Source organism: Haliaeetus albicilla, chromosome 20 (assembly GCF_947461875.1).
Source record: "Haliaeetus albicilla chromosome 20, bHalAlb1.1, whole genome shotgun sequence".
Classification (NCBI taxonomy): Eukaryota; Metazoa; Chordata; class Aves; order Accipitriformes; family Accipitridae; genus Haliaeetus; species Haliaeetus albicilla.
Window position 1 is genome coordinate 4624898 of NC_091502.1, and position 24936 is coordinate 4649833.

General features: G+C 44.9%; 1 protein-coding gene across 7 annotated transcripts in view; it reads right to left on the reverse strand.

Moving 5' to 3' along the window:
• MTUS2 (microtubule associated scaffold protein 2) overlaps positions 1-24936 on the reverse strand; it is a 310760-nt gene that overhangs the window by 30552 nt on the left and 255272 nt on the right. Inside the window, exon 1 of one of the 7 annotated variants that reach the window (XM_069808070.1) lies at positions 4187-4332. The exons of 5 other annotated variants lie outside the window; for them this stretch is intronic. In XM_069808070.1, the coding sequence (XP_069664171.1) occupies positions 4187-4240 (54 nt within the window). In that variant the 5' untranslated portion in view covers positions 4241-4332. Of the gene's footprint in view, positions 1-3593; positions 4119-4186; positions 4333-24936 lie in introns of those variants that run through there. One more of the 7 variants, XM_069808069.1, reaches the window with a different exon arrangement.

Consider the following 24936-nt stretch of genomic DNA (forward strand, 5'->3'; position numbering starts at 1 on the left):
GATAAGCAGAATTCAGTGGGATTGTTACTATTCTACTTACATGAAGAAAATGAAAAGCAAGTAAAAAAATGACATCCTAGGGAAAAAAAAAAAAAGTTGTTAAAATTTTGATCCTCCATAAGAAATATTACAGACTCCTTTTTTTACCCTATGTTTTATCTTAGATAAGGTTTGTCCTACCCTTGAGGATGCTTGGTGGTGAGACCCTCTCCAAAAAAGTGCAGAATTGCCATGGTGGCAGCCTAAAAATGCTATATCCTATAGCTCAAGCTCCAGCATGGACACCACCCCAGCAGGACAGCGGACCTCCTGGCTGCCTCCCACCACGCTGGGGCCACGGTTTCCAGAGCAGCCCCTGGGGCTATCTCAAGCAGCCACTGTTGGCACAGCTCAAGTGCCTTCGCTGTCATTTGCCTGCCCTGTCAATTCTTCTCGCGTTGTATTTTGTTTTGGTTAGAGCTCTCTGACTGCTCTTCCAGACCTCTTATTTATGTTTCCTGAGAGGTCAGATGTGCAAGGGTTGTCCTCGGTACCAAGGTCTCAAGTAGTCTCTCCTTCTCAGAGGGTTCTTTTAGAGAGCAACAGCACGTGAGTCCTCATCTTCCTCTTCTGCAAGAGAGGCAAGGTGTAGTTCTGGCTAATCATCGTATCGGCCTCACGGTCTCCTGGATGCGCAGTGAACTTACAAGTCCCGGACACTGTAACCTGCTTTGTCAGCGTAACATGATAGGTTTGGACTGCACATGTTCCTGCGGCCAGTGTAAACACGACATTAATACAAAATGAAAAAGCTCCTCCTTGTTATCATCGGTGTGGCTCTGCAGATAACCAGCACTTCAGTGTCAGTGCAGCCGGGGAACTGGGAAGGCCAGCACTTAGGGAACCAAACATTACAGTAGAGCAAAACTGGATCTGACACGAGAATGTAAAGCTACCAGGTCCGATGCTGAGATTCGTATAGGTCCAATGTCAAAACATGAAAGCAATTAGAAAATTCACAAGCACGCGAGGAAAAATCTGCCAAAACAAATGTGTGAGAAACCAAATTAATGGGCTATCCCATTGAATTAATCAATCTTCATTAATATTTATCTCAACAAAGTATTTGCAGGAGAAGGCAGGGTAAGCAGGAACCTTTGCTGCCCTCCCAAGAGTTTTGTGTCTAACAGGCTCAACATTCCAAAGGAGCTTTTGTCGGTGTCCTTTACTAGGCCACCGGTTGAAGTTACTGAGGGTTAGTGACCAAGGGCCAAATCCAACTTAGGTTTAAAAAGGCTCAGCGACCATACTAGTGACACAGCCTTTTCCAGTGGGTGAAAAGGTCAGAGACACCGTAAGGAGATTGTGCAAATATCTAGCATTTCAGTGTGGCAGTTAAATGGCAAGGGAGAAAAAAATTGCTCCGATGTGATTTGGGATTAAGTTTTTCTGGCCAAAATGTGAAACCAAAACAGTGGGTTTTGTACAAATTAAAATGTTGCGTTCATTTTTCAGGTACTTTTAACAAAGGATGGATTTCATTATTTCTTGGAAAACTGATGAGAAAGGTCTTCCATTGGCTACATCCCAAGAAATGACTCTGATACTGAAGTAATTTTCATAAAATAAAATTACACTCATGATGGAGATAAAGGAAACCTTCTTTGTCATACCTGTACTCTACAACACAATGGTTAAGTCTTGTGTCTGGAATATGCCACATCTCCTCAGGCAGAAGGAAAAATAGAGTAGAACAGGTAGAATGATATGTTCACTCTGTCCTTAAACTACTGCTCTGTTGAATAGAAGACACAGTAGCAACTCTTTTCCTATCATCAGCTTTATAACACACAGACCTCCCAATATGTCTCCCATGAAAGTCTCAATGCCAGACTGCATTTCAACAAGTGAAACAGCCACTGAAAATGGCACTCATGTATTCTCCATTCAACTCAAAACTCAAAAAAACGCGTGACATATCAGTGCAACATCCAAGCGGCTTCAGAAAAACTGGCAGGTAGGCAGGGAGGTAGGAAGGAAGGAGGAATTAATCCAATTAAATAACAGTGCCAAAATTTAGCAGTGTAGTTCAGAAAAAATCTTCAGGGTTTAGATATAACTGCGTGTGAGGACCTGGAAAAATAACGTGGTAAAAGATGCCATGATACAGGCCTGAGGATGAGCAAGATGCTGGTGTTGTCCAAACAGATTGGGAAGGGAATTAGTGACGAAGGCTTGCGGGGGAGAGGCTGGACGGGGCTCTGAGCAACCTGATCAAGCTGAAGATGTCCCTGCTCATTGCAGGGGGGTTGGACTAGGTGACCTTTAAAGGTCCCTTCCGACCCAAACTATATGAAATGCTCTGCTGTAGTTGCATGGAACTTCAGCTGACAGCCAGACATCCTCGAGGAGATACTGTCAGGGAGACAGGGCAAGGTTTTACTTTGGACCAGGAATAACTGTGGGATGGGGAGGCAGAGTTGAGGTTTGCCTTAGAGTCTCTTTTCTCTGAGAACAGCAAACTACCTGAGAGATACTAATTCATTAGAAATGCTAATTAATTAAACCTCCAGGTACTTTTTAACAACAGGTAAGTAATAGTAGGTCCACTGCACAAATGGGTCATATCAGGGAAGGAACATCAGAAAATTGCCCAGACCCACATCATAGGAAGTCAACTGCAGCTAGGAAGTCAAGACGGGAGCCTGGAGTTACTTCCCCAAATTGACATGTCTCTCCTCCCTGCCAACTTACATGCTCGCTTATATTCTGAGGTCCAAATATATGTACAGTATCCCCACAAACACTTCCCAGTTCTCTACGATACCTCCTAAAAATACGCACTGTACACAGATGCTCTGTAGCACTTGTTATTAAAACTGTTTCTTCAGAACAACTTTTCTGTATCCAATGCTTTCAAAATATTAAAAAAAAAAAAAAGACTGACCTGCAAATGGTGCTTAGTCACTGTTGTGCTTTATTCCGAGTTCCCTGGGGCAAGGCCTTATATTATCATTGGAAAGAGAAGCATATACATTGGGAATTCTCTTGTAGCAATAAATATTTCAGACAATACTTGTAGAAGCAATAACTAAATCCCACTGCAGCTGATGTTCAAAATGATCTACAGTCTTCCTCAAAAAAAGAGGTGTTTTAACATTGCTGTTTCAATCATGCTGCTTATCAGGTAATCTTCCCTCATAATACTCTTTAGGTTAAAGTTTACAAGCCCGACATATTCCCCAGAGACTGTACTTTAACAAGTTTTATATTAAGCCATACATTTTTTCTTAACCTGTTTAGCAGCATATCTCAAGCTGTATTTGAAGATATTCTTAGGTAAATGGGAGACACTATCAGCTTTTCATTAGATGGAGTATATGAATATTTTAAAAAGCCAAACTCTAACAAAATATACTGCACAAGCATGTGTTTCTGCCAAGATATTTTCTATTAAGCAAATTGAATGCATATGTTCATTCTCTCCCTCTGCTGTACATACTTAAAATCCAAGCAAATTTCCAGAAGAATAGCATGAAAAGCTATGTGTTAGAAATGTCCCACAACTTCTCTTGCACATGCTATTCTCCTGCTACCTGTAGCTATGTACTTACCTCTGCACTGATGTTTGTTATACGACCCATTTTGGTGCCCGGGAATTTGCTTGATTTAGATTCACCCTGACATAAGAAAACATGTAGTTTTTGCCTTGTTTCACTTCTAGATTGCAGAATCAATCCTCTGTCAGAAAGGAGGATCATTAGAGAGGTAAAACCTTAGGACAGCTAGAGATGGAATAATCTCTCCTCAAACTTTAAAACTCTGCACAAGTTTCCCTTATAACTTGTACTCCGCATGCTTATTAAAAAAAATGCATGAAAAGCATAGCAAGAAATCAAGCTGCCTCTTACTACAGAAGATGCCGGTGGTCCCTCCTTGTTCCACTCCGATCCAACCCTTGCCTTTAGACTGCAGAATGAAATTATGTAAGGCACTGCAGTGCATGGGAAGGCGACAGTTAGACCTGGCCTTGGCGACCGAGAGTTCAGCACACCGTAAATAAACCGAGCATCGCTCCCCTCTCTGCGCCCCCCCCCCCGGGATGCTCACACAGCTAGAAGCGGCAGCACAGGCTCAATCTCCATCACGGCTCCCATCCTGCCTTATTCCCTAAAGGATAAAAAAAAAAAAAAGAGGCAAAAAGTACCGTCTCGTCCTGGTACCGAGTGCGGGAAAACCACTTGGAGCAGCATTTACCCATCCGGGCAGGATGACACCAGCCTGACTGCCACCAACTTCACCCCGAGCCGCAGGGCTGAGCCCCGGGGCGATGTTACCGGCACAGAGGGATGTCGCAACCCCCCCAACCCCCCCCCCCCGGTCCTCCCCGTTGTCTCCCGGGTCACCGCGGTCCGGTACCGGGACGGGGGAGCCTGGAGCCGGGGAGGGTGACTTGCCGGTGGCTGCCTTGCGGCTAAGGGAGATCAGCGGGTGCGGAGCAGTCACCGGGCCCCCCCCGCCCGCCCCCGCGGAGCGCTGCCCGGTCCCCTCCCTGCCTGCGTACCGATGCTCTCCGGCTTGCTCTTCCCCCCCAAAACAGAAGGTCCTATGGCTCCGGCTGGCAAACGCTTGCCCAGAGCAAAGCCCGTCCAGCAGCTCCGTCGTGGAAAGGGGAAAGGGGTTCGAAACTTCGCAGCCAAAGCCTGAAACGCGCTGAAATCCGGGGGGCGAGCCCCTCGTCACGCCGCAGCCTCGCCCCAAGTCCCCGTCCTCCGCAAACCCCTCGGATGGGCATGAACATCAACCCGGACCGTGGGATGGGCAACGCGGCTGCCACGTCCCCGGACGCCGGGGTACGGCTCCTGCGCGGCTCCTGCGCGGCTCCTGCGCGGCGCATCCCCCCCGCGGGCGAGCGCAGCGCTGCGCCGGGGACGGGCGCTGTCTGCCAGCGGGGCGGGACGTGGAGGTTTGGCGGGGACACCCCAGCTCCGAGCACGACTGCTTTCCCCAAAAATGGATTTTTCAGGTTGGGGAGCTCCAGCCTGCCAGCCTGGCTGCCGGTAAGTCTGCAGGGGGGTCCCCTCCACCCCACCCCGGCCTCCCAAATCGCGTTTATCTCTCAATAAGGACTTTTCCTGAAGTCCTCTATTTAAATCCCTGGGCAAAATCACTGCGCTCGGCAACTGCTTGGGATTGCAGAAGCACAGACCTCCGCAACGTACCTACAGGCTGTTGTAATCCTCAAGGGTTGGGGTATTTTTTTGGCCGGGTGTTTATGTATATACACCACATAACCTAACTCAAACCCTAACTCTAACCTGCATATATACACCGATATGGTCTATATGTCCGGTCCGTATGCGTGTGCCCACCGGGAATGCATTTTCTTGGTTGGACCCGGGATACTGGAGCTGCAGCAGCCTCACCTCTCCTGGGCTGTGGCCTCTGGCACAATATAATTTCCTCTAACAACTTACATTAAAGATAATGCTGGAAAGAGGCAAACCAGTTCAATGACTTCCACCCAAGGTGGCATTTGTGCTGCAAATGCCTACACTGTTTAACATGAAAAGCATTATTTTCCTGAAAGCCAAATCACTACCAAACATACAAAAAAACCTACATTGCCCTTAATGCTGTACAGCTCTGCCTTCTGGTAGGAAGGATGTCATGCTCAGATCTGTGCCTCTCTGGATAGGCATCTTTGTTTAATTGTATTTTCTACTCTGACTGGTGATGCACTCAGTGATTTGGAAAACAGTAGGAACCAGTAAGAATCTCCAGCAAAACTTTGTGTTAAATCACATTTAAATGCTCAGGTAACTTCCCGGTTTGCATCAGCTTCTTATTCTTTGCTTTTCCTCAGCCTTGTCAGGACTTTAAATAAAATTTCAGAATATCACGGGCAAGTAATTAAAAGAACCCCAACAAAACAACAAGCAAACACCAAAACCAAACCAAATTAAAAATCTCACTCAACGTACATGTGTTTTAACATGTGCGTTCAAGATCTAACTTTTCTTTACAGCACGTGAAAATTAATTTGGTTGGCTACTGAACAGCTACAGAGTGGAGGTAAAAAGAGACTTCCATGTATGATGAAATCATTTCATCCTCACTGCAGGAACTTCTTTTTTTTTGCCACACAACCTGAAGTCCATGATTTGGACCTTTTACAGTCTAAATCCTGACTGGAAACATTTTAACTGCCATAGGGGAAAAAAAAAAAATTCCCACTTGTAGACAAATTACCATAGCCATTTCTCTGAGCTGGCCATTAGAACTACAGTATTTAGATCAACATGTCTGACTATCAGGCAAGGAAAATAAAAACCTGTCATTACTCCTTTTGTTATGCTTTTAAAGTGAAGCACCCATCTTCTTCAGTCATTCCGCTAATAATGGTAGATTTTCTCTTTGCGTGTGGTGATTAAGCTGGAGATTAGCTAGCAAGGTCCATGCGCCACTTTAGTACCACTCAAGCACTAAATTGGAAGATAAAATACTTAAGTGGAACTTAAATTAAGCAGAAGCCATGTGTTGCCCTTCTGGCAAGGGTGAATTGGGCCCCCAGAAGCTGATTTTACTTGGGACATAGCACTGATAAGGAATAAGGACATGATGGGGGAGCTGCTGGGTTCTTTGGCTGGCTTCGGTGACAAAGTGAGCCCAAACTCATTCTGTTTAAATTAAGCCTCATCTTGCAGGTCAAGGCGTGTAGCATTACGGTGAGAAAAGACCCAGGCTGAGAAAGCAAAAGGAAAATGGAAATTATTTTAAAGAGCAGTTCCTCAGTCAAATGCACAAAAAAGGAGGATGAAGAAAGGAGAATTCAGGAGGGGTCTCTGCGGTGGGAGCATGCTCCACGTCTGAGGTAGGTTACTATGTGGAGGACTACAAACACCTACTTGAAAGCGCCAGTGCCTGTGGGATTAAGGATATAGACATGGAAATGAGCATAACTGGCACAGGAGCAAAACGCTTAGCAAAGCAGGCACGTCATGGAAGACGACAACCCCTACACCCAAACCCAGCAATTAAAACAGCAGTTTTGGACCCAAGGTTTTAAATTATATCAACTCTATTTTAAAATGCTAGAGTCAACTGCCTGATTTCAGCGGCATGTGGCACTTGGATCAAATACTGAAAGGAATAATACATTAAAAAAAGAAAAGTGTCAAGCACAACAAAGCACTGAAGGCAGATAGATCCATGCCAGTGCAGGCTGCTGCCTCTGTACATCAAAAGAGTTGATATTTTTAGATGAGGGTAATATGTAACTCCCACCTCTCGGGGACCAAACGACTCCAGTTGTGGTGCCAACCACAACATTGCTCATTAGGCTGGGAAAGACGGGGAGTCGCTGAAGAAGTGTTAAACAGGGAGGACCTGTTCGGGGAAAGATGGCAAGGAGTTGCAGTAAATGGAACTACTGGGCTGAGCGGAGATTATTAACGGAGCTGTTCAAAGATCAGTCATTAGGGCAAATCATGTTCACTTATGACCCTGGTCAAAAATTAGGGGAGTGCTAATGAGAGGCTGGGATGCACTACCCATCACGGGGAGAGTCAAAACACCATGCTTGTCAAGCTGGCTATAGTAGTGGTCATAAGAAGAAACGTAAAATACTGTGAAGTCCAAGGTCACAATCATGGGGACAAATAACAGGAATTTCAAGCAGAAGATGGAGACTCATCTGCAGGAAATAAGAGCAAAAAAAGAGTGTTGCTTACTCAAACATAGGATGACTAAGAACTATGTCTATGGTACAGCTCTGAATAAAGCAAATACAACTTTAGGCTGTAGTAAAGACTAAGAGGGAAGTTTAAACGCTTTATGGAAAGCCCCAGAGAGATCTCACCTGGAACCTCACACAGTTCTGGTCACCCATGTTTTGGGGATATCAGTTCTGACCCAGGGAATATATAGCCTATACCACTGGAGGGGTGCCATGTAAGTACACATCTGCTTCTGCCTAAGAAAACAACAGTAAAGTTGAAAAATGATAGCTTTCTATAAATACATCATGGAGGAGAACAGTAGGAGAGGGAGAAGTACTTCAAGGTCAAAAAATGTATTTACATAAGAATAAAAGGGTGTGAACTTGGACATACCTAAGTCTTTCAGTCACAAGAGGTTCTGAAACAGTCCTTTGGTAGAAACAGAGGAAAAGATAATGACTTTTAGGCTGAAATTTGATCATTTTAAGGAAGAGGTTATAGGATTTGGTTGTTGGCAACAGGAAGGGACTGCAGTTGATGACCCAGGATGAACTTTGCTAGCCTTGCATCTGTGCAATACTGCTTGTCTGTGCAATATCATCAATATATTGCTACACATCTTGCTGATGGTCCACACCGAAAACATGTGTGCTTCTGCCATACTGCTTTGGATGGAGCATTATCCCAGCAGATCTGATTCACATTGCCCTTCAAGGCAGAAAGGAGAGGTCTGTAGATAACACAGAGACCAACAGGGCCTGAGAAAACCTGTGTTGTTAGTTAAAAACTACCTTACACATAAGTTGTACCTTTGTTTTCTTATTGGAAACAGAAAATATAGGTAAGTCCACAAAGAGAGGTGTTCCTTGTCATAAGGACAGGGATAAGAAGAACAAAAGCTGTTAAAATTAGATTTTAAAACATCAAAATAGTAGCACACAACAAGCAACTTAACAGGGTATGTTTTACAAGGAACTGAGTCCTCCAACATTTATTGACTTCAGGGGAAACACAAGGTAGTTAGCACCTCACAGGGTAAAGCTCCTGGGTAATTAAAGCCCAAGGAAGACATCTACATTTTCTTAAATGTCCCAGGGGAGCTGCTTAGTCTATAAACAACCTGTTCTAATGGTAAAGATGCACCATGGGCAGTAATTTTTTCCTACAGTGACAGAATCAATGCTTTCCTCTATGATGGGCAGAATACAATTCCTATTTACTGTCCAAGCAATTCCAATATTTTACATCTATATGAACTAAATTGGGAGAGGATCTGAACTAAATTGGGAGAGGTGGAGTTTAATTAGCCATTTTATATAATTTTATAAGGCCCCCAAACGGAGCACATCATTATTCTCTTTAACTCCTTACGTATCTTTATGTATCAGTGCATAGACTCTGTTATATAGAAGACAAACAATAAATAATTTCATCGGTGTTCTTAACATGTATTCTAACATATATAATCAGGTTTGGATTCTTGACCATTAGCATCTGATACTTCCCTACTTTATGGAGGTTGGCTACCCTTCCTCAGAGAGACATAGTGCTTTCCCTGGATCTTCACAGTGCTGGGCAGCAAAGGTTTGTCAAGTTTGAAGATGGAGATCCATGGAGGAAGATGGGAGAATGAAAAATAAAGCCAGTCTCGGGAAAGCTCTGGGAGATAAAGGTAGTAACGTTGTACTATGTGTGTCACTGAGCAGGAGAATCCTTAAATGAACTGCATATTATTCATCCTTTATGGAACACTGAAAATGCTTGCTGAGAGGCATAGCACGCGAAGTACATCAAACAAATATTTAACTTAAGCTGAATAGATAACAGTCTGAGGGCAAGACCAACAAAAGACAGCACAGGGAACCTCAAGGGACACAAATTTGTTTGCAAGAGGACTGCCAGCTCTAGGAATAAGTTGATAGGACAGTATCAGTGGTTATGGCAATAAAAATAGGAAACTAGGAGAAAGCTGAAGGAGACAGTGGTTGGAAGCGAGAACCAAGACGACTGAAGACAACACCATAGGGATATGGAGAGAGAGAACAGCGAGAGAAGGCTGAGGTGGGGTATACCACAAGTTGAAAAACTGCTTCACCTGGTAAAGAAACCAAAGCATGGATTCAAAGAAAAGATGAAACAGAGCAGAAAGGAAAAACTGTTCTGATGATGGCGTTTCAGAAGACAAAGGGCTGTGCAGTGGAGAAGGGAGACATGGAACAGGAGACTGCAGGAATGAGGAGATAAGGAGAGACGTGAAGGTCAGATTCAGATGACCTGGTGCATAACCGAGACACCGCAACTTCTGTGATGTCTCAGATCTAGAAGGTGACGGACAAGTCAGGCTATCAGCAACTGCCGCCTCCTGGCATTCTCTGCGGTCAACAGCGAGAGGTGATTGTGACACCAACATTACGCACCGCCAAAGGATGATGTGAAGAGAAGCCTGGCTGGTGGCGTTCAGCGAGGGCCAGGGTTTTGTCTAAGGCAGTGCTGAGGTAGGGTAGAACAAAGCTATTCCAGTAATGCATTTTGAATGGGAGGCTCAGAACACGATTGGGTGGCGTGCCACAAATTATCGTTCATGGCAAAGATGGGAGAGCAAGGCAGGGAGAGGGAACATCCAGCACTGCCTACACGGTTATCACAACCTATTTCTCTGCACGTACTCTTCAAATACTGTTAGTTATATTTTGGAGTGACAGAACATGCAGGTGGACTTCCTCAGAATTTTGATATCTACAAGAGAGAAGTCGAGTATACTGTCAGAATTGCAGACAACTAGGGAGACTAAATTTATTTTTCAATAAGCCGAGCATGGGCCTCAAAGCCTGCAATCCATTGATAAAGGTATTATTGGTATTGTTAATTTTTCAATTCTGCAAGCAGTGTAATTTGGAAACAGTCTCAACTAATCCTAAATTCTCCTTCCAAGTCTTGCTTATTGAAGGTGCTAGTCACATTGTATTTCTGTGAGCGCTTGAAACCAATAAAGATGAGTGCTGCCATCAAAGGACGTGATTTCATCCTCCCGTCTCCTGGTCACTTTTGTCCCTGTTTCCTTCCTTCTGGTCACACAAGTATTTGGGCAGTGAATCAGATCAGAGTTAAAAGTAAATCAGGGAGGAAGGGGTGAATTTGGGGAGAGAGAACCTCCCTAGTGCAGGGCCAGCTTCCCCAGGCCAAAGGCACTTGCGGAGTTCACATGGCAGCCTCCACACTCTGCTGCCAGCTGGGAGGAGAGTCCTGTCATAAGCCCCTGAACCCTTAATCTTGTCAGACTAAAAACCACAGTGGCCCAAGGAAATAAGAAAAGCAAATACATTCACTATGACATTTCATCTTCTTTGTTGGAGGTGCATTACAAATTTTCTCTGATCATAGAATCATAGAATCATTTGGATTGGAAAAGATCTTTAAGATCATTGAGTCCAACCGTCAACCATGCCCACTAAACCATGTCCTGAAGTGCCTTGTCTACGCGTTTTTTTAATACCTCCAGGGACGGTGAGTCCAGTGCTTCCCTGGGCAGCCTGTTCCAATGCCTGACAACCCTTTCAGTAAAGAAATTTTTCCTAATATCCAACCTAAACCTCCCCTGGAACAACTTGAGGCCATTTCTTCTCATCCTATCTCCAGCCACCTGACAGAAGAGACCAGCACCCACCTCGCTACAACCCCCTTCAGGTAGTTGTAGAGAGCGATAAGGTGTCCCCTCAGCCTCCTTTTCTCCAGACTAAACAGCCCCAGTTCTCTCAGCCTCTCCTCATAAGACTTGTGCTCCAGACCCTCCACCAGCTTGGTTGCCCTTCTCTGGGCACGTTCCAGCACCTCAATGTCTTTCCTGCAGTGAGGGGCCCAAAACTGAACACAGGACTCGAGGTGCGGCCTCACCAGTGCCCAGTACAGGGGAACGATCACCTCCCTACTCCTGCTGGCCACACTATTTCTGATACAAGCCAGGATGCCGTTGGCCTTCTTGGCCACCTGGGCACACTGCTGGCTCACATTCAGCCGGCTGTCGACCAACACCCCCAGGTCCTTTTCCACCGGGCAGCTTTCCAGCTGCTCTTCCCCAAGCCCGTAGCCTGCATGGGGTTGTTGTGACCCAAGTGCAGGACCCGGCACTTGGCCTTGTTGAACCTCACACAGCTGGCCTCGGCCCATCGATCCAGCCTGTCCAGATCCCTCTGTAGAGCCTTCCTGCCCTCCAGCAGATCAACACTCCCGCCCAGCTTGGTGTCATCCACAAACTTACTGAAGGTGCACTCGATCCCCCTGTCCAGACCGTTAATAAAGACATTAAACAGAACTGGCCCCAATACTGAGCCCTGGGGAACACCACTTGTGACTGGCCACCAACTGGATTTCACCCCATTCACCACAACCCTCTGGGCTCGTCCATCCAGCCAGTTTTTCACCCAGCAAAGAGTACACTTGTCCAAGCCATGAGCCGCCAGCTTCTCAAGGAGTATGCCATGAGAGACAGTGTCAAAGGCCTTGCTGAATTCCACCTAGACAACATCCACAGCCTTCCCCTCATCCACTAGGCGGGTCGCCTGGTCATAGAAGGAGATCAGGTTGGTCAAGCAGGACCTGCCTTTCGTAAACCCATGCTGGCTGGGCCTGATCCCCTGCTTGTCCTGGACTTGCCATGTGAGGGCTCTCAAGACAAACTGTTCCATAATCTTCCCTGGTACCGTGGTCAGGCTGACAGGCCCGTAGTTCCCTGGATCCTCTCTCCGACCCTTCTTGTAAATGGGCATCACATCAGCAAGCCTCCAGTCGTCTAGGACCTCCCCTGTTGACCAGGATTGCTGATAAATGATGGAGAGTGGCTTGGTAAGGACCTCCGCCAGCTCCCTCAGTACTCTTGGATGGATCCCATCTGGTCCCATAGACTTGTGAGTCTCCAGACGGCGTAGTAGGTCACTAACGATTTCCTCCTGGATTATGAGGGGTATATTCTGCTCTCCGTCCTTGCCTTCCAGCTCAGGGGGCAGAGTACCCTGAGGATAACTGGTGTCACTATTAAAGACTGAGGCAAAGAAGGCATTAAGTACCTCAGCCTTTTCCTCATCTCTGGTGGCAATGTTCCCCTCTGTATCCAATAAGGGACAGATATTCTCCTTGGCTCTCTTTTTATTGTTAACATATTTGTAAAAACATTTTTTGTTGTCTCTTACAATAGTGGCTAGATTAAGCTCTAGCTGAGCTTTTGCCTTTCTAATTTCCTCTCTGCATGACCTAACAAGATCCCTATACTCCTCCAGAGTTGTCTGCCCTTTCTTCCAGAGATGATAAACTCTCCTTTTTTTCTTGAGTCCTAGCAAAAGATCCCTGTTCAGCCAGGCCGGTCGTCTTCCTCAGCGGTTCGTCTTGTGGCGCATGGGAATAGCCTGGTCCTGAGCCATTAAGATTTCCTTCTTGAAGAATGTCCAGCCTTCCTGGACCCCTTTCCCCTTCAGGACTGTCTCCCAAGGGACTCTCTCAACCAGTGTCCTGAAAAGGCCAAAGTTTGCTCTCTAGAAGTCCATAGTGGTGGTTTTGCTGACCACCTTCCTTGCCTCACCAAAAATTGAGAATTCTATCATTTCATGGTCGCTAAGCCTGAGATGGCCTCCGACCATCACACCTCCCACCAGTCCTTCCCTGTTTGTAAACAGTAGATCTAGCAAGGCTCCTCCCCTGGTAGGCTCACCTACCAGCTGTGTCAGGAATTTAATGTTCCACACACTCCAGGAACCTCCTAGACTGCTTACTCTCTGCTGTGTTGTATTTCCAGCAGACGTCTGGAAAGTTGAAGTCCCCCACGAGAACAAGGGCACACGATTGTGAGACTACTGCCAGCCACTTGTAGAGTGATTCATCTGTCTCTTCAACCTGGTTGGGTGGTCTGTAACAGACTCCCAGCACAATATCTGCCTTGTTGGCCTTCCCTCTCATTCTCACCCATAAGCACTCAACCTTGCCATCACAGTTGTGTAGCTCTGTACAATGCAAACTCTCCCTAACATAGAGAGCCACCCCACCACCTCTCCTTCCTTGCCTATGCCTTCTGAAGAGCTTATAGCCATCCATTGCAGCACTCCAGTCATGAGAGTCATCCCACCACGTTTCTGTGGTGGCGACTAAGTCATATCTATCCTGCTGCACGATGGCTTCCAACTCCTCCTGTTTATTGCCCGTGCTGCGTGTGTTGGCATAGATGCACTTGAGCAGGGCTATCGATTCCACCCCCAGCACTGGCACGCTGCCCCCAGGCTCATCTCTGGTGAGCCTAGTTTTATCCCCTTCCCTCTTCAAACCTAGTTTAAAGCCCTCTCTACGAGTCCCGCCATCTCATGAGCGAGAATCCTTTTCGCCCTTTGAGATAGCTGGACTCCATCTGTAACCAGCCAGCCCAGTGCCGTGTAAACCTCCTCGTGATTAAAAACCCCAAAATTCCACCAATGGCACCAGCCTCTGAGCCACGTATTAATCATCAGGTGTGTTTTCTTGTTCCTCTCAGTATATTTCCCTGCCACTGAAGGGATTAAGGAAAACATTACCTGTGCTCCCGATCCTTCCACTAATCACCCCAGTGCCCTGAAGTCCCTTTTGATTGCCTTTGGATTTCTCCCTGCAATCTCATCACTGCCAACCTGCACAACTAATAGCGGGTAATAATCAGAGGGCCGAACCAGACCAGGGAGTTTCCTAGTATGACGCAGCCAGCTCTGTTGTTAGCAACACGAAATCTCCACATTGGTCTTTAGACATACACATGTAATACATTATTTTCTAGGTTGGGTCTGTTATTTTTATTCTTACCTAACTTAAAAAAAAAAAATCAGAAAATGCGATATAGTGATTTGGGGGTTTCTGAAGATAGGAGCCGTCACTCATGAGTTTCAGCTAGATGATTCAGCTAGAGCTGAAGCTCATGCCAGATGTCCCCAGAATGGCAATTTCCCTTGGATTTACAGTAAGGTTTCACATTTTGTGTATTACTCAGTACCATCAGGTTTTAATGATCCTCAGGCAACTTATATGGAAGCAAGCATTTTTTAATACAGTTTTTCAATTATACAATTACACTATTGTGTATTTGGATGAATAGAATGTTTACTCTAGAATTGAACAAATTAACATGGACTACATGCTCTGTGCTTCTCAAGTGAGAGAGCCCAGCCAGCTGACTCCATCTTTAATTCAGTTCTCATATGAAAAGAATGTGAGGATCTGAACAGAATTCCTTCAGACTTTTGTTATTTCTGCTAGTGCAGCCTTACATTTATTTTTATGTCAGTAGCTTGTAAGGCCATGGATTAAAATGCACCAGAGAACAAGACTTTATTACTATGTTTTCCAGTTCTTGATGTCTGGAATGGTACAAAGTAAGCATTTGCAGTGAATTCCAAATTAACTAGCTCTTGCTGACAAGGAATTTGTGTTTCCTCATATGAAACATCATTTATACACCAAGATCACAGGGAACTAAAACAAATGCATGTTTTCACTGATCTCCTCACCTGCCCTCTACCCAGGAATATATCCCCTGCAGGGCTATTTCTAAATTCCAAACCTCTGAGTAGTTGGAAGCGTATGGCCATTTTCTTAAATCAGCTTTGCAGAGAAATGTTCTCTTCTTCTCCCAACAAACAGGGAATCTCCTCTCTTCCACTTCTGAGTTATTCTGGCCCAAAGCCAATGACAACTTCAAGCTGCTGTATTTTGAGGGCAAGCAGAGCAAGGGACAAGTGCTGACATCCTGCGACAGCAATGTCAGTGGCAAAAAATTCCAGCAGCTTCACATGGACCAAGGTTTCTCCTACTGGGAAGATTCCCAGTGCCCTGCTGACAGGAATAGCACATACCCGTATTAATGAGAATCCAATCTATCAGTTGTGGGCTTGGAACATTTTTGTACAAAGAAAACCTAACTCAGATGATGTTTAGAACGCATTTTAAAAATGCATAATTTATACTGATTTCTCTGTCTCCAGCACGTGTGTAGTTAGAGCTGGCTTTAAGAAGAACTCATAATAAACAGTTCTCAAATCATTACATTAACCCCCCCGCCCCCTTCTGAAATTATTTCTCTAATGTGTGAGAAGTGATTGTAGGAAGCAACATTTGAATCAGCTCTTAGGGGTGAGAGCAAGGCCAGGGAATTCCAGGAGATTGCAGCTGAAACCTTTTAGAGTTCATTTCTGGAACCAGAGAGCTCAGACCTGAAGGGGAGGTACGCGAGAGACAGGCTGTGTTTTGGGTATCTGATTCAAAAACATAGCTACATGCTTTTGGATGGCTGTGAGGACACAGAAAGAACATCAAGTGGATATACCTTCCGCTTGAAAGGGTGGCAAAAATAAATGTCAAAGTCATTGGAACATAATAATTACCATGTGGATATGTCTTTGAGCCTTGGTGCATCTAATCCAGGTCCTGCATCTAGCAGTGATTATTGCCAGAAACTTCAGAAGAAGGTGCAAGAAGCCCTGCATTAGAGAGTGTGATGAGAAGCTGTTCTGCATGGAGATCTCATCTTAATACCCATCTGAAAAAGGCTTCCGACCTTAAAATAGGTGTCACCCCTCTAACACCTATTGCATCACCAAATGTTATATGTCCAGATATTCTTGTTGCCAACAGATCTTTGTCGAATTTAAGGACAAAGGGATGATTCAATCAAATAACATGATTTTTGTATCACACGACATTATATTTTATGCAGTTACTGTATTTGGTGAAAGCAACCCCTCTACAAAGGCATCTGGCGGTGAATTGCAGACATGAAGATGTGGAGTTGCTTTCTTTTCTCACAGTGGTTTGTTCTAATAACTGATCATCTCTACTGCTAAAAGTCTGGGCTTCCTTCACGTGTTGAAGGTGCAAAGCCTCTGCTTCCAGCCAGTGGTTTCTGTTAAACCTTCCACTGCTGGAGGAAGGAGCCTTCTGGTACGCAGCAGTACCTTCTTATGGTGATTCTTCTGCTTGGGACTCAAGCCACTTTGTCCTTTTTTACAAAGAAAATCAATTGTGCTCTGCAGTCTCTCACAGCAAAGGACTCTTCCTATTGCTCTTCTCTGTTTCCTCCCCACTTTTCCATAGTTTCCTGAAGAAATGTGGGCACCAGTGCTAAATGTCGTATTCTGGTATCAGTCTCCCCAGTGCTGAATGTGCAAGGGTTATCAGCCTCTTACTTCTACTTGCTACGTCTCTGCTTATTCACACAAAGATCCTGACAGTTTTTCATAACGCATGTTCACAGTAGGAGCGCACATTGATTTGCTCTGACACCAGAAACTAATTACTCCTGGTGTTACGCCTTTCCAGCTGATGCCCAGACCACAGTTCTGTAGGCATGACCTGTATTCTGCATTTGCGTTTATTTATGAACATCTAGTTGCATTACAACACATTTTACTTGAATGGGCCCAGCTCACTTCACGATCCAAATCATGACATACTATTGCCAGGTCCAAATACCCTCTCTGAGCCTGTTTCTCCATGTGGTTAGTATCAGCCAGTTATGGGACAGTGGGGGTGAAGGGATGATGTCTTGGGCTTTGCTTTGCACAGAGGCAAGTCAGGATTGTACTGAAAGACAGCTCCAGGCAGAGCTGGTTTCAGCCTGGCTTTGCTGCATCCATCACTCATCAAAAATGAATCAGTGGGAATGGGAGCATGCTGGGGTTTTATGCTCAAAAGCATAGGTAGCTCGCAGTCCACAAATGAAATATGTGGCTAGCTGCTAAAATCTGTAACCACAATCCATATGGAATGCAATGGGGATATGAAATTGCAGCTGCAAAATTGAAGATCAAATCGGAACTTCACTAATGAAGGAAGTGCTCCTTTTCTGTTAGCATGTCTGTATGAGAGGTTTTTGCAGATGTAGCACACAGTCTTGAAAGGCTTAATGGTGGGAATTGTAGTCATAGTCTATCTGTGTTTTCAAGCCTTGTTTTGCACTGGAGCAACCTCACATCTGCCAGGAATTTTCATCAACAGGGAAAGTTCCACTATATTGCTGCAAAATCCCTCCTGTGCATCAGCTCAGAATGCATCTGCTGATGGATCTACACAAGAAGACTTATGATATTTACACTCTCACCCCCTGGGACTGTAGCAGTAATTTTGGAAAGACAGTGAGTTATATATATATACAGACAGCAGAACTGTCTAGCTTGGGAATATGCAGTGGTGAGGGAACAACAGTAAATAATCTTCTGAAGTCTTTCTGCAAATGACATTTAAAAATGCCTTTGTGGCAGGGGAGAGAAGACAGAACATTTTTTTTAAAGCGCCTAAAACTCAGTAACTTCTAGTACTTCATTTTAACTAAAGATAGGTGAAATGCTGTTTTACGTGCAACAGAAGATATTCCAAGACTATGTGAAAGAAGTTCAAACTTTATAGTCATATGCATGGCACCTACACAAATATATGGCATATACTCAACTGTTCCATGTTTATTTCTAAATTAATCCTTGTAATGTATTTAGCCATTGCTTTGAGTATGTTATGCTCCTTTGTAATGTGTTTGCTTTTAAAAATACCTGTTGGCAAAAGATGAAAGCAAAAAAATCAGGCCAAAGATCTGGAAGCTTGTGCCAAATCTAGAGGTGATCTGTTTCTTTACAGTCAGAGCAGAAAGGAACCCTGAAACCTATTTCTTTTGCAACGTGGATCCCACTGGAAATGCAGCGAGTCTTGGACAACATCCTGTCACTGCTGAATATTTTCCTCCCACCTTCCAGGACAGAATAACTCTGCAGGCACTTACACCTATCAAGCATCTCTTTCCCTTGCCTTCAAGTTACCTGTGGGTTGTCGTTGCGGCAGCATGCTCAGAGTGCCTCTCCAGAGGGCTTCGGGGGCTTTGCCTCCTGCCTGAAGTCCTGCCTTGGTACTTTATCTCCTGCCTGGGGCTAAATGTGGGGCAGCTTAAAGCAGGCAGCTCAATATTACACGAGTTTTTTTCAAGAAGGTCCAAAAGCCATGTCCAGAAATACAGCCAACTTCAGCTGCTGAAGGGATCACTACTTACTTGACAGTCTTGTGGTCAGACCAATCCCCTCAGCTAAGGCTCGGCCCGAGTGAGGTGACTACGCCAGGTACAGCAAGAATGTCCCGTGTACCTGGTGATGCACTGCTCCAGATTAAGGGAAAAAATAGTTTGCTCTTGGGGAGGCAGAGTCCTTGCACGGAACAGAAGAGTCATGGGACCAAAAGGGGCCTCCTGCAGCGTGCAGCCAAGCACGTGGGGCACCAAACCTCAGATGTATAAAGGCATCTCAAGAGCAGCCCAGAAAAACACCAAGTTCAGGCACCTCTCTGTAAGTGGTGGTGAACCCCAGTGCTCCCCAGCCAGCACACTGGACGTGCCAGGGCTGCTGTACGACCCATGGGCAGACACCCCCCCATAGGTCCCCTGAGGGGAAGCATCCCTCTGCGTCTCCCCATTGACTGTAGCCCAAATGTGGGTGTTCTGCGAGAGCCCAGACCTCCTTCACCTGACACCTATGCTGCACCCACGGCTGCAGGACTGAGCCCCGCACTGAGCCCCTTGCTCCGACTGGCACAGGAGGCCCATTGCAGAGCAGAGGAGAGCCTTCCAGTTTGCTTTCTAAAAATCTATTAATCTCTAGCTCAAAGGTAAGAAACACTTCATTAGGGACTAGGTTTTGCTCACATCACATTAAAGATTTCTGGGACTCTTCAGTCTACCACTATAGATATATATATTTGTCTATAAAGGCATCTTAGCTTTCCTTTACAACACTTGGTGATTGTCTCCTGTTAGCTTAATGGACAAGATGTTGATGTTTATATTTGTGATAAATATATACAATTTCAGTTTTACTTTAGCCTCCTTACTTTAGTAGTAGTGTTCAATATATACAATTACACAACATGCTCCTTTTTTATGTCTCTCCAAATAGAAATCTCTACACTATATATACCAAGGTCCCTTTTCTCAGAGTACTAAGCAATAAAAAAAAAAAAAAAAGGAAGAAATGTAGCTTATTTTTTCCCCACAGATGAAATCAGAATGAGATAATAAGAATAGCTGTGCAGCCTGTTTGCCTCAGAGGCAGCCATCAGCCCAGCAGTGCTACCGAGGACACATACTGCTGCTCATTTCTGCAGCAGCCCAGAGACACATGCTGCACCGCAGGGAACACCGCCAAGGGCAGGTGGGACAAACTTGTGTGGGATGTAGAATATTCATCACACCTGTTTGGTGTAAGTGAACGTGAACAGTGGGAATATCCCTGTCTGCAGAAGGGAAACTGGACTCACTGGGCTCTCTTCTGCAGCTCATCCAGAGCTGCGTACACACAACCATCGGTGCCACCTCACTTAGGTGACGCACCGGCAGGACACCGCACCGTCCGGTCCTTCTCCAGTGGTGCCTGTCACTGTGACGCTGTCGGTGATCCCAGGCTCTGCGATGCTCCAGCTCTATCCCCCGTATGTTCACTGAAAACACGTCTTCCCAGAGGCTATCTGAGACAGCAGAACAGACTGTAGATGTGTGCTCGTGTGCATGCAGGTGTGTGTATCCGTGTGCAGGTACACAAACACATGACTACCTTTCCATATAAATCCCCAAATAAACTAGACATATGGTAATCTCCAAGACTCAGTCACTTTGACTCCCCAGTTTTAATTGGGCTATTGCCTATTTAGATGGTAAGCACTCCAGGACTGGAACATCATCTTTATACCAACTGCAAAATGTCTAGCACTCTGTTGGGATAACTGTGGAATAGTAAAAATGTTAATGTCCTACATTCTAATGAGATTGTTATATAGAGGTCAAATATTAACTAAAAGGAATACGTTAAGTGAGCCAAGTGCTTTCTGTTTTTAACACACTCGATTCAATCCAGACAACATCTTCTTGTTCCTTGTTCTGTGTAATTCAATGAAACACAACAAGGTAATGTTACTTAAACAGATTTTGTTGCACTGGCATACAAGAAGATAAAAATTGATTTTTCAGGTAAGGCTAGTCTTTATGATTTGTGATGGCTAAAACCAAATCAAGGCAATTATACATCAAGCCTGCTATTTCTGCAATTAAAAAGCTGGCAAGTAGCTGGTTTGATGGACATTTAGAATTGCCAGACCTTTGTTATGGATAATAAATCATTCCTTTCACTAAGCTGCAGAAGCAGTAAGATCCCTTAAACAAACTTAATTTCTATTGCGCTGATCATTATTGCCATTATTATTATGATGCCTACATATGTCATTATTGGACACGTCTATATTAATGGAGCCATGCCACTTTGTCCTGGGGGTAATGTAAAATCACCAAACAAAAGTATTACTGCCAGAGGTCTAAAAAAACAAGCAGGGAGAAGGTAGGGGAGGCCATGGGTGTGTATCTGAGGGCAGGAGAGCCGCTGGGATGCTACGACAGGCATCTCCAGGTGAGGCTGTGTCACCGGACCGAGCTATCAGGTGATGCCTGAGGTTGACCACATAGGCGAGAGGGACGTGGATCTGCCAAAGTGAGAGGTTACTGGAAAGTAACCACCAGCATGTAGATATTGTCAAGTAACTCAGTGGTCACTGCTTCTTCCAGGTGGGTAACTTGGTATTAGCACTCTCTCTGGGTTGACTGTGATGTCCCTTAGACTTTCATTAGAAAATTTGTTCTTAAAATTACTTCTGAAGATTATCTGTGAATCGGGGCATGGCCTCCCATTTTACAGTAACTTTATAGACTGATGTTTGGTCTCATCATACACTGAAATGAAAGTGAAATCTTCTGAATGTGTATATAAAAGAAGAGCTGTGCTGAAAGGTTTGTCTCTAAAGGGAGGCTCAGGTTTTTGACTCCCAAAGAGAGGACCAGATCCCTCTTACCCAGACAGGCCAGGGCTTGTCCACCCCGCTCCTAATGAGAGTTACGGATTCTTTATTTGCTCCCTTGTCGTGGTTTAACCCCAGCCAGCAACTAAGCACCACGCAGCCGCTCACTCACTTCCCCCCCATCCAGTGGGATGGGGGAGAAAATCAGGAAAAGAAGTAAAACTCCTGGGTTGAGATAAGAACGATTTAATAGAACAGAAAATAAGAGACTAATAATGATAATGATAACACTAATAAAATGACAACAGTAGTAATAAAAGGATTGGAATGTACAAATGATGCGCAGGGCAATTGCTCACCACCCGCCGACGGACACCCTGCCAGTCCCTGAGTGGCAAATCCCTGCCCCCCACTTCCCAGTTCCTAAACTAGACGTGACGTCCCATGGTATGGAATACACTGTTGGCCAGTTTGGGTCAGGTGCCCTGGCTGGGCATGAGAAGCTGAAAAATCCTTGACTTTAGTCTAAACACTACTGAGCAACAACTGAAAACATCAGTGTTATCAACATTCTTCACATACTGAACTCAAAACATAGCACTGTACCAGCTACTAGGAAGGCAGCTAACTACATCCCAGCTGAAACCAGGACATCCCTCTTAGTGAAAACTTTGTCCAGTTTTGTCCTGAAAACTCCTGGACAAATTCCCTGAAAGGTATCTATAAAAATTCATTTGTTAAATAGTTCTGTTCTCTCATGGAAGCAGAAAAATTCTTCAATTTCTGGTGTGATTAACACTTTCATATATGAAACTTGCACCTATTGATCTACAATGAATTACAAAGTCTTTGTTCTATTACGTTCTTAGTAGAAATCTTGGTAGAGTATCTGTGAAGAGCAATCAATGAACCAACCAAAGAAAATAAAAAAAAATTAACAATGACTGCTCTGAAGAAATTGCCTTTGCAGTAGCTGCTGTACTGCACTGTTTAACATGTCTGTGGGCCCTGTATGAATCCTGTAGCTACGTTGCTGGTGTTGGAGCTGCCTGATTTCAAGCACTTTGTGAGGAAAGTGCAGGCTTCTCATCCCTTCAACTGTCCAGGAAGGGTAATTTAGAAACATCTAATATTACAGCTCCTGTTCCAGCAATTTTGAAAATGAAAATTGTTAATTCAGGGACAGGAAAGTTATTAATTCAGAGAAAAGCATGCCTACTTCCCAGTCAGTTCACAATCATTTCCATTTATCTCAAGTCTGATGTTGTAAATGGGTTCAAAGCACTTAATAGTTCCACAATTACCCCACCACAGGTCTAACCACAGCAGCCACACAGAGTCTATGAAAGCGCTATTCCAGACTGCCTGTAACAAGAACATACGTTCACATGTTTAAAGCAAATGCTGCTAATACATTTCTGGCACAAAATACTAATCCAAGAGTGTCAAAGTCTCTGGATGCTAGAATTGTTAGTCACTATTGGTTTTTTTTTCCTGATGAAACAAAATTTCATGGAAAAATACAGGCACCTTGAGTCCAAAATATATCCTTTGGAACATTTTGGTATTGACAGATTGAAGCTTTGGCTCTAACAAACCCTGCCCAGATCCATACTGGATTTCCTTGGATGGACAAAGTGTTGCTTTCAGGGTTTTTCCCTGAAACATAACCCCAGTAAGCACAAGTACCACTGGAATACTGATGGGGCCAGAGCTGAGTGGCTGTGGTGCTAAGCCCAAGCAGGAGAGAGATCCTTACATTGTCCTCAGGCCTAGACAAAACAGATAATAGAGCTCCCAAGCTCCCTGTTGTGGAAATGAAGGCCAAATCTAACAAGAGGTTGGATAGTGAACAGTTACTCAGCAACTCACAGTGTCCGTGTAACCTGAGAATGGCATGACCGCTGTTTCTTGCAAAGAACAGGAGCCTTAAGTAAAATTGGATCCTCCAGTTTAAAGTGGAAGAGAAATTCTGAATCTTAGAAAATGAAATTTTGGCTAACTGTGAAAGAGGTATTTCAAATGCATGAGATTTAGCAGTGGGACACATTTCCACTGACTCTTTTGCTGAACTTAAAGAACAGCATGGGAACATTGCTCTGTCCCCTGCATAAGCAAAGGCAACAATACCACTGGAGCCTATTACTCATCATGGCTTTTCACACAACTCCCAATGCGCTGCCAAATCCCTCAAGCCCACCAGAAGCCAAATACCCCATTTGGAGGCTGCCATTGTCACAAGAGCCACTCCTGACCCTCATTCTGTTTTTTTCCTCTGAATGCAGTACAAATCAAGGCTGTCAAAGTCAGTTGCTTACATGGATACCAATAATATAAGCAAAAGGAAAAAATAAATTCACCTTTACCTGATACTTGGCATACAGCCTAAATATATTTCTTTTTGAGGACAACATGTAAATAAAGAGATCTTTAATTTTTAGTGGACATTTAAAACCTTTTCAAGGGGAGCATTAGAATGCCTGGGGCTATTTCTTTTTTATCTTGAAATTTGAAATATTTATGTGTAACTAAAAAAATTCTTCTCCAACCAAGGGATACAAACATACTCTAATTGGGAGGTTGTTTCAAGACAAGGCCATGCAATTACCCCAGCTCTTTCCAGGGAAGCATGTTCTTCCGTCCCCCAAAACGAAAATTAGCACTTTTTGTCACAGCGGTGGCTGTGAGAAAGTCACTGAGGACGGGGGGAGAAGCCAAGAGGTTCCCCGCACTTTCTTCCTTCTGTCTCGCAGGGACTGAAGCAGAGCAGACCATGCTGTCTCGAGTAGTGTAGGGTATCTGCAGAAGTCTAACGTTTGCTGCCAGTTTGGCTGCAAAGCTGGTGAGAGACCCTTCCGGTCTGTCCCCAGCTGAGGCTGCCCCAGGACACTTGTGTTCACTAATGAAAAGCTCGACATAGTGATGGGATAGCAGCATTCTGTGTCTTACCTAAATGGACCCTTTTGAGTACGAGGCGCCTGAGGATAGCGCTGTGTGTTGGATAGTATCATGACCTGTAGAGTAAAACACTGAAGGTGCAGCCAGGTGCAGAAATCAAAAGCAGTGACATGTCTCTAGAGCTGCCTAGCATTAGTTATTGCTCCAAAAGGAGGGATGGAGAGCTCAGGCAAGACCACTGGGCAGTTTTCCCCCCTGTCCCAGCACCACCTTTGCCAGTAACTCTGCGGAACAGCCCCATTTCAGCTGCAGCTTGGCGAACGCTGCCTGTGCTGCCCACAGGTTCCCGCTCCCTTGCCTCCTTGTCTCCCCTTGCCTCCAGAGTCAGTGGGTTATTTCCATCAGGATTAGTCCGGCATTATCATGAACCCATCTCCAAAGTGCTGGCAGCGGTGTGCCACAGCCAGCCGTGCCAGGCAAAGCCAGGCAGCGCCTGCTCCACCGGCACAAATGGGTCCAGGCA